The 19064-nt window shown below is 36.8% G+C and overlaps 1 protein-coding gene across 1 annotated transcript in view; it reads left to right on the top strand.

Moving 5' to 3' along the window:
• Positions 1-14064, top strand: part of LOC132160247 (NLR family CARD domain-containing protein 3-like) — a 32999-nt gene extending 18935 nt beyond the window's left edge. The window contains exons 3-9 of the mRNA XM_059569980.1: positions 875-1015; positions 1321-1437; positions 1554-3443; positions 3565-3738; positions 4758-4931; positions 5107-5153; positions 13482-14064. Of these exons, the coding sequence (XP_059425963.1) occupies positions 875-1015; positions 1321-1437; positions 1554-3443; positions 3565-3738; positions 4758-4931; positions 5107-5153; positions 13482-14035 (3097 nt within the window). The 3' untranslated portion in view covers positions 14036-14064. The remainder of the gene's footprint in view (positions 1-874; positions 1016-1320; positions 1438-1553; positions 3444-3564; positions 3739-4757; positions 4932-5106; positions 5154-13481) is intronic.
• The last annotated feature ends 5000 nt before the right edge of the window (positions 14065-19064 follow it).

Genomic DNA, 19064 nt, shown 5'->3' with positions numbered 1-19064 from the left:
TAATTAATTCTAATTATATAATTCAAATCTAATTTAAAATAAAATCTAACAAATGGGTATACTGAGAATTTTTTTCTTCATAGTGTAAGTATTATTTCTCATGAAATGAGAAATGAGTGGCGAATATCAACATTAAGCATTTACCTTATTAAACCATACAATGTTTCTGTTATGTGATGCTGCCCTTAGCCACTAGAGGGAGTGTGAGTATCCTTAATATGAGCTTCATATGAGTTAAAAAACGAAAGTGAAAGAAGAAGCAAATAAGCCACGCCATTTCAAGTCGAAAAACCAACAATTGGAATTCAAATGGTTTTTGTGGTAAGAAAGTTACTTTTTTTCTTCATGTAAGCATGTAATCATAAAAGTAAGTGCAATATGTTGGTCTTCCTTAAATGGGAATTCAAATCTGGATTATATTTCGACATTTTAACAGCTCTGAACAAAATGACAAAAAGCATAGGGAATTATCTTAAAAGTAAATTATTTTGAAATGCATTCAAAATTATTTCAACCGTTGGTGTATATAACATTATTAAATGTTTGTCTGCAGACTGAATGCCATTGAGTAAATGATTGATATGCTGCTGATATGTGTAGATGTTTCTCTACCATGACTCTTTTAAATGCACAGGGATGGAGCTATTGTATGTTTAGTAATCAGAAACAATCTCCATTTACCAATAATTATTGATTGTTGATTATTAATTATTGATTTAAATCTGTCAGCTGAAACAACGATTTACAATAGTACACATGAACTTGATATTGTCACTGAGTAAAGTGAATTATGCCATCAAAAAAAGCCCTATTGTTGTCAGGGCCTAAATTCTTAAGCTCTTTTGTCTAACCCAATCTCTAAACACTGTTTTAGAAAGAAGGAGTACTCTGACAACAAAATGAGTCTCTGTGAAGAGAATGATGATGAAGACACTTCCTCTAAAATAAGTTTTCCTAAATCGAGCTGCAATCTGCCCTCTGCCTTCAGTGATGCAGCAGAGACCTCTGACCCCAGGTAAAACACTAGCCATTTTAGCATTTGGCAGATGCTTTTATCCAAAGTGAATTCCAGTGAGTTCCAGTGAATTCCAGAAAGCTGTGATCTCATCACAGAGTCGCATAAAATCACTTTCCAGAACTTTCACTGTTACCGTTACTTACATATTACATTTATTTATTTATGCTTGTGTCACTGAATCTATTTGTTGTGTTGCATGTTTGTAAATTGCTTTGGATAAAAGCTTCTTCTAAATTAATAAATGGAAATCAAGGACACACTGGAGCAATAGACATGGAGATTTTTGGTTTGTCTTTTATCAGCAGAAGGACGAGGCAGATATCAGACTCTCCAACACTCAGCAGTGTGTCTGTGAAGAGTGACGACTCTATGGAGCAACATCCTGTATTTAGTGATAGACCAGTAACCTCTGATCCTCTGTTAGTATAAACATTTACATCATATCTTATTGTCAGTGTATTTCTGATGGTCTTCAAGGGTCATTATAATGTATGTATTTGTTTTTTTTTGTTGCTCATTTATTTTTATATTTTAGCAGGGGGGGCATAAAAGAGCTGATCAAATCCGAGCCATCCTCTATAACCCATTATCAGAGGTACGTCAGACAGGAAAGAACTAAATCAGTCCTGCAGAAACAAACACTGAAGACTGGTGACCTGCAGAGAGTTAAAGAGCAGCACAAAACCAGCATTAAGAGCAAGTATGAGAGATTATTTGAGGGAAGTAAACTCCAGGGGAATGAAAGCCTCCTGAACAAGATCTACACACAGCTCTACATCATAGAGGGAGAGAGAGAAGGAGTGAATGAAGAACATGAGGTTTTACAGATGGAGAAAACAGCCAGAACACAACACCCACAAGACACTCCAATCTACTGCAATGACATCTTTAAAGCCTCCGCTGAAGCAGGATGTGAGGAGAAAGAGCAGATCAAGACTGTTCTTACTAAAGGCATCGCTGGAATCGGAAAAACTGTCTCTGTGCAGAAGTTCATTCTGGACTGGGCCGAGGGAAAAGCCAATCAGGATGTAGATTTCATGTTTGTGCTTCCATTTCGAGAGCTGAACTTGATCCGAGATTATCAGTATAGTCTTCACAGACTTCTGCTGGACTTTCATCCTGAACTTCAAGATCTGGACTCACAGATTTATGAGGGGTGTAAAGTTGTGTTCATCTTTGATGGTCTGGATGAAAGCAGAATCACGCTGATGTTTTCAGATGCTCAGAAAGTTTGTGATGTGACTGAGACTTCATCAGTGCCTGTGTTGATGTCAAAGCTCATGAAAGGAGAGCTGCTTCCCTCTGCTCTCATCTGGATCACCTCCAGACCAGCAGCAGCCAATCAGATCCCCTCCAAATACATCCACCGTCTGACAGAAATTCAGGGATTCACTGAGCCTCAGAAGGAGGAATATTTCAGGAAGAGAATCAGTGATGAGCATCAAGCCAGCAGAATCATCTCACACATCAGAAGAGCAAGAAGCCTCCACATCATGTGCCACATCCCCGTCTTCTGCTGGATCTCTTCCACTGTGCTTCAGAAGCTCCTGGAAGAAGATCTGAGAGCAGAAATCCCTCAAACTCTGACTGAAATGTACATCCACTTCCTGCTGATTCAGATCAACATGAGGAAGCAGAAGTATGAAGATAGAGATCCAGAGAAACTCCTGCAGTCCAACAGAGAAGTGATTGTGAAACTTGCTGAAGTGGCTTTCAAACAGCTGATGAAGGGTAATGTGATGTTCTATGAGGAGGACCTGATTGAGAGCGGCATAGATGTCACTGACGCCTCAGTGTATTCTGGGATTTGCACTGAGATCTTTAAGCAGGAATCTGTAATTCATCAGAGGAAAGTCTACAGCTTCATTCATCTGAGTGTTCAGGAGTTTCTCGCTGCTTTCTATGTGTTTTACTATTACAACAGACAAACATCTGTCACATCCAAGTTTTTTGATTTAATTTATAGTTTACTGGAAGGTGCAATAGATCAAACCCTTAAAAATGGGAATGAACGTCTGGATCTGTTCCTGCGGTTCCTGCTGGGTGTCTCACTGGAGTCCAATCAGAGACTCTTACATGATCTACTGACACACACAGAGAACAGCTCAGAGAGCATCAGGAGAGCCACACAGTACATTAAAGACAAGATCAAAGATGGACATGGACTCTCCACTGAAAGATCCATAAATCTGTTCCTCTGTCTGCTGGAAGTGAAAGATCAGACTCTGTCCAGAGAGATTCAGGAGTTTGTGAAATCCGACAAACACTCAGAGAAGAAACTCTCCGCTGCTCAGTGCTCAACAATCTCCTACATGCTTCAGATGTCAGAGGAGACACTGGATGAACTGAACCCCATGAAATACAACACATCAGATGAAGGGAGAAGAAGACTGATACCAGCTGTGATCAACTGCAGGAAAGCTCTGTGAGTGTTTAATCATGTATTAATCCTTACATTTAAATTCAAGAATAAATCTGATATCATTAAATTACATATAAAGAATGAGGTTAACATTTAATTAATCATGTATTTTACTCTTTCTCAGTCTTGCCAGCTGTAATCTCACTTGTCAGGATTGTGAAATTGTGTCATCAGCTCTACAATCCTCAAATTCTGTCCTGAGAGAGCTGGATCTGAGTAACAATGACCTGCAGGATTCAGGAGTGAAGCTTCTGTCTGACGGGTTAAAGAGTCTAAACTGTCAGTTGGAGATACTGAGGTAAGAAGGGAAGAAAAGGTTTCCATCAAATGAAAACTTTTATTTGCATTGTATTTAATGAAGAATCCCTAATGCACAATCTCCATTTAATTAGTCACTTAATTATCTCATTAAGTCTAACTCTTTGAGGACTTGGGACTTGACTCAAGGCTCGTTTGTAACTTGAAAGGAATGACTTGGTTCCTCATGTGCTGAAATCAGCTGCTGAGTTCATGGGTGGGGCAAAAATATGGCAGGACTTTTACTTTTTGGCCCCTGGACTTCCCACTTTTGTGGAGGATTAATCAAATTACTTTCTGGATTTTATTTTTAGTGTTATTGTTTTATTGTCATGGCATATTTATTATGATTAGTCCAATCTTGCCTACAATATAATGCTATCCAATCACTGCACTTAAACCCAGAGGATATGACACAATTAAGATGATCAGACCAGTTATTGTTTAATAATATGCTAATCTAATAATTTGTTACTTGAAGATTGTATCGAAAAGTAGAGTAAGTGCATGAAAACAATGCTAACATTATTGTTTAATTTGTGCAGTCTTGTATTTGATGTTTAAATGAAATCTTGTCTAATGGTTTAAACCTTGATTAACTGTTTTGATATGTTGTTTGTACTACATGCTTGCATCTTACTAACAAAAAGGTGAACACTGAAGCTAAACAGGGTTAAGCCTGGTCAGTGCCTGGATGGGTGACCTCTTGGGAAAACTGGGTTGCTGCTGGAACAGGTGTTAGTTAGGCCAGCAGGGGCTGCTGCTCATATTTGCACATGGAATATACTATAAAAAGCTACAAATGAAATCATTTTTGCATCATTATATCATCCAAATCCACATTAGAACACAATTGGACGGTATTACAAAGTAATTAAATATAATTGTATTTTCAAATAATAAATAAACTTTTTGGTGTTTGCACCTAATTAAAAATCCAATCTTTATGCATACATGTCCGAATAGGAGTATTTTGGAAAAGAAGGTGCTTAAAGCATACTAATCATTGTCCATTTGCAGGTTGTCAGGCTGTATGGTGACAGAGGAAGGCTGTGGTTATTTGTCTTCAGCTCTGAGTTCAAACCCCTCACACTTGAGAGAGCTGGATCTGAGCTACAATCACCCAGGACAATCAGGAGTCCAGCTGCTCAGCCACAAACTGCAGGATCCAAACTATAAACTGCAGATACTCAAGTATGACAAATCTGGTGTTTATTTTTCTCAGTAGAAATTCAAAAGATAGGCCTGATATTACTCACAGTATTGCATGTTGAGATTTTGACATATAATGAAAGTTAATATGTTATACAAAATGCAGTAGTTTACAAAAGATATGTCATTGTAATTTGGTATGTCTGTGTTACTGTAGTATTGACCATGGAGGAGGGACCAGGATTTTACCAGGACTGCGAAAATGTATGTTTTAAAACGAACATATTTTTTTCCTCATGTACCAACTTCATACTCTTGTCATCTGGATCATTCTCCAACCAACCAACTAACTAACTAACTAACTAAATAATTAAAATTTATTTATTAATTTAAATAAATAAATACTAATAATTTATTAGTTTATTAATTTGTAACACAAATAAATTATATGTAACTATTTCAATTTAACTATGATAAATTATTATGCTATTATTATAATTAATCATTAATTTGATGCCTGTATATAAAAAATAAAAAATAAAAATAATCAGTGTGAAAATATTAACCAATGCAAATAGCAAACAGATCAAAGTATTATAAGAAAACTTTGACTAACAAAAATACATTAGACAATACATATACATATTAAAACAAATGTTTGTGCTTTTGGAAGTGGATCTTGACTATCCCTAATTAGGCTTATTATTTTTAATTTTAGCCTAATTCTGAGCAAGTGTGTGCTTTATTTATTTATAAATTCATATTAGGGTGTGCTTTTACCTCACTTTTGTAAATGTAAAAAATTAAGTAAAAAAAAAAAAAGAAAAGAAAACATGCCTGTAAGGTCCACGCACATGGCCCAAGGAAGGTATCCGGTGCTGGCTGAAGGCTTCTTGTGTGTTATTCAATTTAGCTTAAACTCAAATCTGACTGAATTTTAGTATCTAATCTGACTCCATTTTAATATGACCTCAAATTTAGTTTGAAAGGCAAATTGGTTGTATGCCTGTCTCTAATTATTATTCTGAGATTTGATTATTCTATTTATTCTCTCATATTATTGTACTCGTTCATTCGCGTTCTCATGATGCTCAAAGATATCACTTTGGCCTTAGCGTATCTTACGGTCACATTCTCGTCCGTCTTGGTTATTAGACAGAGGTAATTTGTTAACACTTTAGATGGCTGCTCCTATGCTTGCTCATTATAATAGTACTTTTAATTAGCCCCCATAGATTTGTACACACTTGAATAGAGCAACATTATTTCTAGTCAGAGATCTCGACTAGTGATGGTGAGATGAAGCCTCATAAAGCTTTAAGCTTTTCAGCGAAGTGGTTGACAAAAGGGTTAATTTCTGGAGGCTTAATTTGCTCAAAATACTACCTGGTGGCCAAAAAGTGCAAAAAAAAGCAGATATATAACAGGCAGAGGTGTAAAGTCCAGGGGTAAGAAAGTAAAAGTATTGCCATATGTTTGTTCCACCCGTGAACTCAGCAGCTGATTTAGCAGAGGAGGAAACAAGTCCCAAGCGAGTCTTAAGTCAAATCTCAAGTCAAATCTCAAGTCCTCAAAGAGTTAAAGTTCATAAGATAATTAAGTGACTAATTGAATTAGGATTGCGCATTAGTGATAAACACCTACTGTTATTGAGAATTACAGAGGATCGGATGATTTATTGGTTAAAATGATGCCACCATCATGGAGATCAGTGTTTGCGTTAGTTGTGCTCTTGACCCTTTTCATAACTCAAAGTAATTAGCTTTTTTGGCAATTGCCGTTGTGTTAAATAGTAAATGTTAACTCAATGCCGAATTAAAAGTTTGAGATAACAAATTGAATGATACTTTTTACTTACAAATCATTGAAATAAACATCATGAAGGTGTCTATATTTGGTTTGTTAACTGATATTCAGCTATTACTGAACTCCAAAAAAAGTCAAATACTTTTTGGTGGCCAAAGAATATTTACAGTCTGTAATGTCACCTTTATTTATATAGCGCTTTAAACAAAATACATTGCGTCAAAGCAACTGAACAACATTCATTAGGAAAACAGTGTCAATAATGCAAAAATGAGAGTTAAAGGCAGTTCATCATTGGATTCAGTTATGTCATCTCTGTTCAGTTAAATAGTGTCTGTGCATTTGTTTGCAATCAAGTCAACGATATCGCTGTAGATGAAGTGTCCCCAACTAAGCAAGCCAGAGGCGACAGCGGCAAGGAACCGAAACTCCATCGGTGACAGAATGGAGAAAAAAAACCTTGGGAGAAACCAGGCTCAGTTGGGGGGCCAGTTCTCCTCTGACCAGACGAAACCAGTAGTTCAATTAAAGGCTGCAGCAAAGTCAGATTGTGCAGAAGAATCATCTGTTTCCTGTGGTCTTGTCCTGGTGCTCCTCTGAGACAAGGTCTTTACAGGGGATCTGTATCTGGGGCTCTAGTTGTCCTGGTCTCCGCTGTCTTTCAGGGATGTAGAGGTCCTTTCTAGGTGCTGATCCACCATCTGGTCTGGATACGTACTGGATCCGGGTGACTGCAGTGACCCTCTGATCTGGACACAGACTGGATCTGGTGGCCACGGTGACCTCGGAACAAGAGAGAAACAGACAAATATTAGCGTAGATGCCATTCTTCTAATGATGTAGCAAGTACATAGGTTGTTATAGGAAGTGTTTCCGGTTCCGGTTTACCTAATTAATGCAGCCTAAAAATCCTTTAACGGATTTGGATAATAAAAGCATATTAGTATGTTATGTGTATGCCAGGTTAAAGAGATGGGTCTTTAATCTAGATTTAAACTGCAAGAGTGTGTCTGCCTCCCGAACAATGTTAGGTAGGTTATTCCAGAGTTTGGGCGCCAAATAGGAAAAGGATCTGCCGCCTGCAGTTGATTTTGATATTCTAGGTATTATCAAATTGCCTGAGTTTTGAGAACGTAGCGGACGTAGAGGATTATAATGTAAAAGGAGCTCATTCAAATACTGAGGTGCTAAACCATTCAGGGCTTTATAAGTAATAAGCAATATTTTAAAATCTATGCGATGCTTGATAGGGAACTCTTGCTGCTGCATTTTGGACTAGCTGTAGTTTGTTTACTAAGCGTGCAGAACAACCACCCAATAAAGCATTACAATAATCTAATATATCTGTAATATATCTGCTTGTTTTACACTCTTTGGCCACCAGGTGGTATTGTGAGCAAATGAAACCTCCAGAAATGAATCCTTTTGTGAATCTCTTGGCTGGAAAACTTAAAGCTTCAATAGGCTTCATCTTGCCATCACTAGCTCCAAGTCTGCAGCTTCATACAACTCAAAAAGCTTAAAACTTCATGAGGCTTCATCTCGCCATCACTAGTCACGACCAGTACTATAGGTATGAGTTGACCTACATTACTTTCCCTGATATTAGTTTTGGTATGGCCATGCCATGGTTTTCCCATGTACACTTAGCTAGAGTAATATTACAATAAACAGAGGTTAGGCTCAGCCTATTTAGGTTGGTCGAACAACATCCAGTTGACCTAAACGGAAATTCCCTATAAGCCCTTACAATCTAAGTACACTTGAACTAATACCAAGTGTTAGCCGGATATCTAAAGATACAGCTGGTGTGCCCTATGCTCCATCTCAACTGAATTTAGTCCGTTGTTGACCTGATGCAGGAAATGCGGTAACAATGATACAGCATAATCTACTAGAGCCAATAATTACATAGTAAAACAGAATAAAATCAAATGTAACAATTTATTGTCAGTCAGGTAAATATGTATTATGCCAATAACATAGCCAATTCAGATATATCAATATAAATTCAAGACATAAAATTCTCAAAGATGAATCTAAGAATAAAAGATGCATTCCTGACTTTTAGCAAAATACGCAGTATGAAGTGTGTGAATACACATCATAACATGGGCTCATTCTGGCTACAGAAGGCCCTGATCCTTTTGCTGCAATTTTTTAAATACCTCAGACCAAGACAAACATCCCCCAAGATGGAGACAAGAACTCACATTTGGAATTTGCATTAACTCAGATCCCAAACCTGGGTGGTTTTACAACTCGATGCACTGTAAAAAGTGATTCTCTATATTTACTATATTTGCTCATGACGTCACCCTTTTTACAAATTCACATTTTTGTTGCTTACATAAATATGATACAGGCATCATGTTCAAAAGGCTGTGTCTTAAGGCCCCCAAAAGTTATTGAAGACACCTAAAGTTCACAAACGGAATCAATGGGTAAATTATTGGTTACCATTATAGTGGTCAGTGTTTTCTTGAGTTGGGCTCTTGACCCTTGATGTTTTAATATTATATTTTGCGTTGCTGTTGTAACTCAGTTATAACAGCAAGACAAGCTAAGAAAAAAGATGATCAGGTGGTGTTGGTTATGCTTTTACATAATCTTTGTTTTACCTGAATATCTGAACTCAATCAGAGCCTGATCTATGAGTTAAATTAGCATTAATTATAGCAGCCCTGTGATTCAACAATAAAATACCTGGAATGTTCAGTGTAATCTAGAGTTTAAGAAATCCAGACCAAATGATGATGCAAAAACAAATAACACCACCTGGTCTCATTTCCCTCTTGGCTTGTCTAGCTGCTGTGTCACACCTAACAACCAATAAAAATCTGTTTAAATTTTTTTTAAATTAATTTTAAGGGTCAAGAGTCCAACTAAAGCAAACACTGACCACTATAATCGTATCCAAATTATTTATTTTTTTCTTTAGTGATTTTGTTCGTGAACTTTAGGTGTCTTCAATAACTCTGTTTTGGGGGACTTAAGACACAACCTTTTGAACATGATGCCTTTATCATATCTATGTAAGCAACAAAAATTTGAATTTGTAAAAAGTTTGACGTCATGTGCATGTATATAATGTTTTCGAAGGATGTTTCATTATCACCAACTACTGGCCTGGCATGCATAACATAGTATTCTTTAGCATAGTGTTTTTTTGTTTGTTTGTTTTTTTGTTCAATGAAATCAATATTTTTGTGTAAATTTTACTTAATTTTTTCATGTTATTCTACTCATTTTGAATGATTATTTCTAATTAATTAAAATGTGTTAAATTTAATTAATAATATTGCTTGTAATATTTTGAAATTTTATTGAGTAAATATAGAGAATCACTTTTTACAGTGTGGGAACAGGTGGTAATTTACATGGAGGACCCTGCAAAGGAGCACTCCCATTACAGTAGGCAAAATATATCTTAACTCTTAGGATCTGTATTATCTTTTAATCTACCTTTTTACTATTGAGACCATTGTACCAGTTGCACTGAGACATTTCAAATGACACCAGACATGACTGTTAGTTTACTTGCATTGACATTTTCATGTAATCATTTTGAGCAGATTGAGTAGAAGGAAGCATGGGTGAAGGGATTTAAAATGAAACAAATGGCCAGACGGGAAGGAGGTCTCCTGCACCTCCACTCTGTGGGGTGTGTCGAAAATGCCCGTTTATGTTTGTATTGTCTGTTTCTCAGGAGATCAAAGTTTCTCAGGTTCTTTACATGCTGAATCCTGATCAGGGGAATATTTATTTAGGGGAATATGCTTTATTTAACTTGGGAAAAAAATGTTGATTTAGGGAATATGCAGTCACGAAAAGTATGTATGGGGATATAAAGGACACAAGAGATTTTAATCTCTTGTTAATCTCAACATCTGAAAACAAACCTCTTTGGAAGTTACTTGACTTCATCATAAAAAAAAATTACTAGCTTTTATTTATTTGAACAATGTCTAAAACTTGGTATTACAAGCACTTTCTGTGTCTGATTGCCTCTTGTAAATGTAAATGTAATTAGCTGTAAGCCACCCATACACTATACAGCAACTGCGCCAAACTAAGTTTAAACAACTTACATTTATTTAATTCCTATATTCAATTCTATATTCCTATATTTCAATTAAACAAAACACATTCGAGGCTAAAGCCCCTTGTCAAGGTGCTTACTGTGTAGGAACGAAGAATGCAGAGATAAAGGAGAGTAATGAATAATAGTCTTTAATTATTCAAACAGGAAAACACAGGGCAGGCAGGAACACACACATAGCACATCAGGAGACAAAAAAGACCTGGCAAGGAAGCATGGGGCAGACCAAACTATAAATGCTAAACTTAACGAGGCATGATTAATGAACACAGGCGAATTTGTGAGCCTCTGAGCTTTTAGGACTTATGTGCGTTGCCCACACAAACCTACCAACATGGGGGAGCGTGACAGACAGGGGAATGACAGGGCTGAACTCGGGAACAGTGTCTTTCTCTGAGCTGGACGTGGAAACAGAAGTCCTCTCTGGGCTAAATTCAGGAACGGGAGCCCTCTCTGGGATGGACAGAGAAACAGGAGCTCTCAATGTGCTAAACTTAGGAACAGGAGTCCTCACTAGGCTGGACATGCAGACAAGAGTGACAGAGGACTCAGAAAAAGGAGGAAAGAGATGGGTCAGGTCGGCATACCAGTCTATAAGGGCTCCCTCCACTTTCCATTCACTTAGATTCTCTAATAGATTACCCTCAGCCATGGTGCAGTGGGCGAAGCTCCTCTCTGCGATCTCACTGGCTCTGGCTTTCTCCCTCATGGCAGGGTCTCACACCTGGACTGATGTCATGAACAGCACCGGGTCATTGGTGATTCTCAGCTCTGTTGCTCCATGCAGCAATGGCTCGCTGGTCATGGTGGCTTCAGGCTCTCCATCAAAGGTGGGCTAGGCTCTGGGTCCAAAGTGGAACTGGCAAGAAACAGAAGTTAAACAGGGATCCGTTTTTTCGCATGCATCCACTCCATAAAGGTGGCAAAATCCACTGAAGAGCCATCTTTGGACGACAGCGCTCTGCAAGCGGGGTTCAAGCTTGCATTATAGAATGCACAAAGCGCGTCATCCGGGTAGCTGGTGATATGGGCCAAAAACAGTCTGGTATGGCCTTTGAGCGATTTCTAGGAGGAGATAATCCATGCAGAAGATGGGTTACTAGGGATCCATGGGGAAAACAGAAAAAAAAAACAATAAACAAATAACGGAAAACAAATGGAGGGGTAGACACAAAGTTTTTGTAGGTCAGGTCTTCTGACTTGGTGTTTAATGTGTAGGAGCGAGAAACGCAGAGATGAAGGAGAGTCTTTAATTATCCAAATTGGGAAACACAGGATTACGCATTCCAAGATTTCCTGAATTCAATGTTAGCTTCAGTTACTGTCTCCTGAGATGCCTTAATCTTGCCAATTTTTGAAGGTAGCATAGATGTATTCTTTGCTTCCTTTGATATCCCATAATCTTGTGCATTCCATTCTGTGGACAGTCAAGCTAAAAAATAAAAATGGCACCTGAAAGTGATGATTTACACAAAAACCAGTTTGTATGTAAATGTACGTTTTGATCAACATTTTCTATTTTTGATGTCATTTCTATTGAGAAATTAATATTGCAGTAAATAAATAATCACTTAGTTATCACCAAAGCTCTCTATTGTTTGCTGTAGTTCATCAAATCGTTATTTGGCCTCAGAAGTCTTTCCAAAATCAGTTTCGTGAGGTACTTTCATGCACTTCTGCAAGTCATTGCCTGATAGGGCAGTGAGGCAACAAGTCAGCTGCCTAAGTTTTCAGATGTAGCACAGGAGACAAACAAGACCTGACAAGGAAACTTGGGGCAGACTACACAACAGACAAAGGAGAAAACTAGGTCATGGAGCACATGGAGAGAAAAACACACACAGACAGGTCCATATTCCTGATACCCCTAGTCATGACATATTTGTTTTTAACCCTTGTGTGGTGTTCACATTTTTGTTACTCAGCCAGTGTTCATGGGTCTGGTGGCCCCACTGCAGTTTTGCAGTTATTTGCAATATGTTAAAATACTCAACAGATGTTTACATAATCCCAATTACAAGCAATATAAACAGCATATATGGTCAAAATGTTCCATATACCTTTGTTAGAGCACGTTTATGAATTAAATTGCTACAATCTTGTGTCATGACTTTAGTTGACATTGCATTAATGTTTAACCTGGGAAAACAATATAAATAAATAATTAAATATATGTAAATGTAGTTTAAGTGTTGTGCCAAATTGAAACCAACAAACTGTTTTTCAGGCAATTGGCAAATTAAACTAATTGTGCAAATATATAAAAATACTGCATAGACCAAGTCATTTTATTATTATTTAACAGAATAATGCATTTTGTGAGAGGATTCTTTGATGGATTAAATTTTTTTTTTTTTTTTTTTTAAAGACATTATTATAAGGAAATTATTTATATGAAATGAGAGGCCAGGCAAGAGAGTTTGTGATTGTAAAATGATGCTGAATTAAATAACTTGTAAGTATGTTCTCAAAATTAAGAACAATATTTGGAAACAAAGACTGTAAATACTATGTAGTGTATGGGATTTGGTGCTAAGGATTATGGGCATAACTTTATCCCTATCTCTGCCATATTATCATAAAAGTCTGATATATACTTGATCTATGTGTATTGGGACACATGAACCAAAAAAATATATAGTATTGTAAATTATCTCTCTTTACTTCTCTCTTCTTGGGTTAAGATGCCTGCTGTCTCACACTGGATCCAAACACAGCTCATTCTAAACTCGTCCTGTCTGATGACAACAGGAAGGTGACACGAGTGGAAGATCATCAGTCGTATCCTGATCATCCAGAGAGATTTGATGGCTTTGAGCAGGTTCTATGTAAGGAGAGTCTGACTGGACGCTGTTACTGGGAGGCTGAATGGAGTGGAAGGGGTGCTGATATTTCAGTAGCTTATAAGAGAATTAGGAGGAAAGGGCTGAGTGAAGATTGTTGGTTTGGATACAGTGAAATGTCCTGGAATCTGTATTGCTCTAGCAGAAGTTATTCTGCTTGTCACAATCTAAAGCAAACAGATATTCCTGCCCCTTCATCGTCTAAAAGAGTTGGAGTGTATGTGAACTGGTCTGCTGGCACTCTGTCCTTCTACAGTGTCTCTGACACACACAAATTCACACACTTACACACATTCAACAGCACATTCACTGAACCCCTCTACGCTGGATTTAAGGTTTATCCAGACTCCCCTGTGTTGTTGCAGCCGAACCCCTTAGACATACCCGTCATATAAAAACACAGCTAAATATTCTTGAAACATGTTTTAAAGGGAGACAAAACCATTATTTATTTTTTGATGTTATATATTTTTGTTAAGTTTGAATTTATAAATTATTTTATGAAATTGTTATCTGTTAACATGAAAAAGGATATTTGAATCATCCTATTCTTATAGACAAAAAAACTAATTTGTCGCCCGTCACATTCATCTTCAGTGTTTGCCGAGTGCCTCATTGTTTTTTTTTTTTTTTTGCTACTAGTATATTGCACATTTTAGAATTTGAATAAAATCACCAATCATTTAATAAGAAAAAAAGAAACTTGTATGCTATGTTCTCATTTGTTTCTAATTAATGATTATTTCATCCTTTGTTTTATTCACTGACTGTCCTGCCTTGTCTTAACATGGTCAACTTGTGTTTTAATAAAGACGGCTTATTATACATATGAAATTTACATGTTTAGTTATACAAATAAAAATATGGCTGCAATCATAAAGGTACAAGTAGAATAGTTGGAGTAGAATGTATTGATAGTAGCTAAATGTCAGGTTGAGTCAAGTCACCTTTATTTGTATAGCACTTTATTGTGTCAAAGCTACTTTACAGAGTCAAACAGGAAAATATTGTGTCGATAATGTAAGAGGACAGTTAAAGTTAAAGGCAGTTCATCACTGATTTAGTGATGTCATCATCCAGGGCCGGGTTTCCCAACAACGATTGATCTTAGCACTTAAGAGCATTTTCTATGAGTCATTTTACGATCGTTTGTTATTGTTTCACGTGTGTTTTACAAAAATGGACTTAAAGTAGCTGCACTGTAAAAATTTGTGCTGTAAAATAACAGTGATCTACTGGCACACGGTGCCAGTAAAGTACTGTTAATTTATAGATCTCAACCATTAATTTACAACTCTTAATTTTTTTACAGTGTTTTACCATAATTCTACCATGGAAATTAACTCCGCTCCCACCGCTTCAAACAGTTCGAGTTTAATAACTAGCATTCATACGATGTTAGTACGGTGAACTTATCTCATTTCAGTCCACTGAGAAGGAATATTTCTTAATATAAAACTACAAACACATAATGTATAATAGTAAAGTAACTAAAAGCATGACTTTTACTACAATCACTGCAGTTCATTCCAGGCCCGGTTCTACGGGGTGCTTGAGGGTGCTAAGCACCCTCAAATAAAAGTGAAAGCACCCTCAGATGAAAAATTATTAATAGCACACATAAACGAGATTTTGCCGAAAATAAAACACAGACGGATTTCACACTCTTGCCTATAATAGGATAGCCTACACAAAATAAATAAATTAATAAAATTAAACAAATATATATATATATTAAAAAAATTATTTCGTTATGCTTTCATGTTTAATGCATTGTAGATGTCCTTTCGTGATCGCGATACGCAAAAGGTGAAGCTGTCTCTTTAATTGCCCACTTTGCTTGCGTCCGTGCTTCCCGCTCAGAAATTTTGTTAGCTGACTTTCTGAGACGGGGCTTTAGGTAACGTAAAAATAAGTGTCCATTTTTAATCATCATGGACATAAGAAAATGGCTCAAGAACGCACAAACATCTACATCGCAGGGACAAGCATGTGAAGAGTCAGTGGCTACAGTTCATATTTACTAACACAGAAGTTTAGCCCGAACCTCGCGTCATTTTAATGACGTTTCTCCAACATAAATGCTTTCAAGTCTTGATTCGCAATCCATTTGAAGGAAGGTTACAGTACTGAATATATTTGGATATTTGGATAATCACAAACTGTAAGTATTATTATTAATAATTGTAGCATGCTCAATAAGTATTTTGTGTAACGTTATGTGTGTTGTGTAACGTTAAGCTAGCGCAGCTTCTTGGTCTTTTGCTGTCAATTGTTTTGAACTGCTTGTTGTTGTTATTGGAGTTGTCATAAAGAATATAGCAGCAATACCTTGGTGTAATAACGTTACTGCAGCAGTGCTTTATCAATATGTTTATGCATAACGCTAACAATGAATGACTGATTGGGTGTTGATGTGTTGTCATGGTTGTCATATTGTACAGACCTGGCAGTCAGCGCTAGTGCATTATGGGTAATTGTTTGTTGGGAGTTGATTTATGCGTTATTACAGCAATATGGTTGGGGTTTGTGTTAGTAAAGTTATGTGTGTTTATGTTCAAGTTAGGATGTTCTTGCTACATTTTCTGCCTTGTTATGTAAAAATGTGTCTCTCACCGTCATGGAGAGAGACGTGTGTAAGGCAGTGACTTTTGGCCATTCTAGGAGTGTTCAATTGAAGTTGAAGCCGGTTACAACAAGGGTATCACCACAGTGTAGGTAGGCTATGTGTGGCATGTTTTAATGTTTTGCAAAGTGAAGATTGCTGCTTGTTTACATGCTATTCTATAATTTACTGCCAGATCGTATATTGTTTAACATAACAGCAATTACAGTAGCATTGTTGTATACAACAGCCCCAATTTTGAGATACTATGTTTCAGACTGATGACTGAGCTATTTCCTACGATTATGTAAGCAGCACCCTCACTATATTCAGAAGCAATGCTGAATATAGATGCTGAAGCCAAAAACCCACAAACAGGCAACAAGCCATTTAAGAGGGGAGATTACACAGATGTGGTCCTCGACATCATTGGAGGTGAGAAGTCGCAAGCTCTCCATGGTATTCAAGGTGTTGTAGGGGATGGCGAGCCTTGGATTGAGGAGGTGGAGGAGAATCTGCCAGTTCCTCCTGAGACTGATCTAGAGAGCGTATTTATATTGAATCTCAGCTCTGTTTCTGAGGAAGCTGGATCCTCATTGGTAGAGGCAGTGGTAGTTGCCACAGGATGTCAGAAAGGCTTGAAGCGCTCTTCATCAAACAAAGATGATGATTACAAGGCACTTCTGCAAAAAGAGACTGAAAGGGCAGAAGCACAGCTTCGTCTGGCAGAGGAACAACTGACTCAAGCAAACCAAGGCCAGACTTGAGATCCGCCTCCTAAAGGCTACGCTCAGACAACCTGGTCTCTCCACATCAGATGAGGAAGTCTGAAATTATTGTGGAGTATTTGACATTAAGTCTTTTTTTTTATTCAATACATCTATACTTGATACTTGTTATAAATATCCTCAATGTACAGTGTTTGTGTTGTAGGTCTCAGATGAGCGGACTGCTGGAAGAGGATGGGGTGGGGTTTATCTTGTTTTTAGTTTTTTTTTTAATGTGTGGGTTTTCATTTCAAATAAAAATAAACTTATATTGACCCCACACTGGCTATTCTACTTGTTGCTCTTTACATATCTATAGTTCTACACTGTGATTTCCTATCCTGTTTGAGCACTGGTTATCCAGCACTGCTTATCCAGATTTGGTGATCCTGAAAAGTTCCTATCCGGATCAGATTGATCCAATCCGATGTTGCTTTAAAAAACTGGCTCCAAAAGTAAGCTGGATTACGTGATCACGGATCGCAAAAAAAGGATTACTAAATCCGGATCAATTTTATCCGGATTAAACCTTTTGAAAAACCGGGCCAAGAACTACAACTGAATTTAGCCACAGCCTTCAACTGAAAAAAACAACAACAAAACAACAACAACAACATAACAACAAAAACACCATGCCACCATAATTGTTGTCAAGGTTTGTTGTCAAGGTAGTTTCTTGACCCTTTTACTAATTTAAAGAAATTTGATTCAAAGCAATTGCAATATTGGTTTTGCAACAAACATGTATGCATTGTTGAATCAAACCTTGCAGTAACAGATGATTTTATGCTTTTTCTATTTATAACTCATGATGACTGAACATCATGAAATAGATTTTATATTTGGGTTGTTGACTGACACTCAGCTATTACTGAAGTTAAAAAAGCCCCCATTAAACAAGGTCCGTGTATATTTTGGTCATTTGATTTTCTATTTAAAAATAAATAAAGATAAATGAGAAACGGTATATATATATATATATATATTTTTTTTTTTTTTTGACCAAACAGAAATTAATTTATTCAGTGACATTTGAATTTTACTGTAGGCCTATATGATCTACAATGACATGAAATATGCAGATTTTTAGCCTACTAATTTTATTCTATACCTATTTAAGAAAAACCTCACAAGTAGCCTATGTTTTCATTTGCTATTACAAACAACATTAACTGAAGCTTTATCTTGTAGAGTGTAGTCTGCTGCACTTCTCTGATCGGCGGATCCCGATCCACACCTTCCATCCCGAAAACAGGGGAAAGAGCTTCAGCTCCGTCAGTTTGGATCGTAAAACACCCTAAATAACACGAAAACCTTACAAAACTCAACACGATGTGCTTTCTGCCATCTCGGTCTACATTAACTTCTTTCTGAAACGTCAGAAATGAACCAGGCTCATGCATCAGACGAACCATGTCTAGCTGGACATGTCTACTTTTAAAATAATCCATTTAAATAGAAAAATAATAATAATAATTTTATATTTAGGCCTATGTAATTCAAATGAAACCAACGAGACGTGCAGTGTTTCCCGTCTGAACTCATTATCTGTAATGATGTCACACCATCACTATATTCATACTGTCATCTACAGAATTCGTGAATTCAGTTCATAATTCTAAGTAGCCTATAGCCTATAATTAAAACATTTAAAGTAGACTAATTATGGGGGAAAACTTAACTTATTTTAATATAAATTTTATAATAAATGTGGGGTTGGGTTTTTCCCATTTTATTTTTTTTATGAATGGCCTAGAATAAAATAAATAAAAATTAAAATAATTAAAATAATAAAGTTGTCAAGTCTGCTTTGTCAATAACATGCAGCAGCTGGAAAATTATAATATTATTTTTTATTTTATTATTCATTTAATTAATTAATTATTATTATAATTATTATTTTATCTTGCAAGCACCACTAGCAAAGAATCCGCGGGATAAATATGCTCTGCTGTCTGCCGCTTCTCTCCCGGTGAAAATGAACTGAGCTTGCGGTTGCCGCTTGTCGGTGCAGTACAGAAGGGATGAAAGGGGCGTTTCAGCGCCGCCCAC

Source organism: Carassius carassius, chromosome 16 (assembly GCF_963082965.1).
Source record: "Carassius carassius chromosome 16, fCarCar2.1, whole genome shotgun sequence".
NCBI lineage: Eukaryota > Metazoa > Chordata > Actinopteri > Cypriniformes > Cyprinidae > Carassius > Carassius carassius.
The sequence above is the reverse complement of the archived record's forward strand: the minus strand, read 5'-3'. Positions and strand labels throughout refer to the sequence as shown.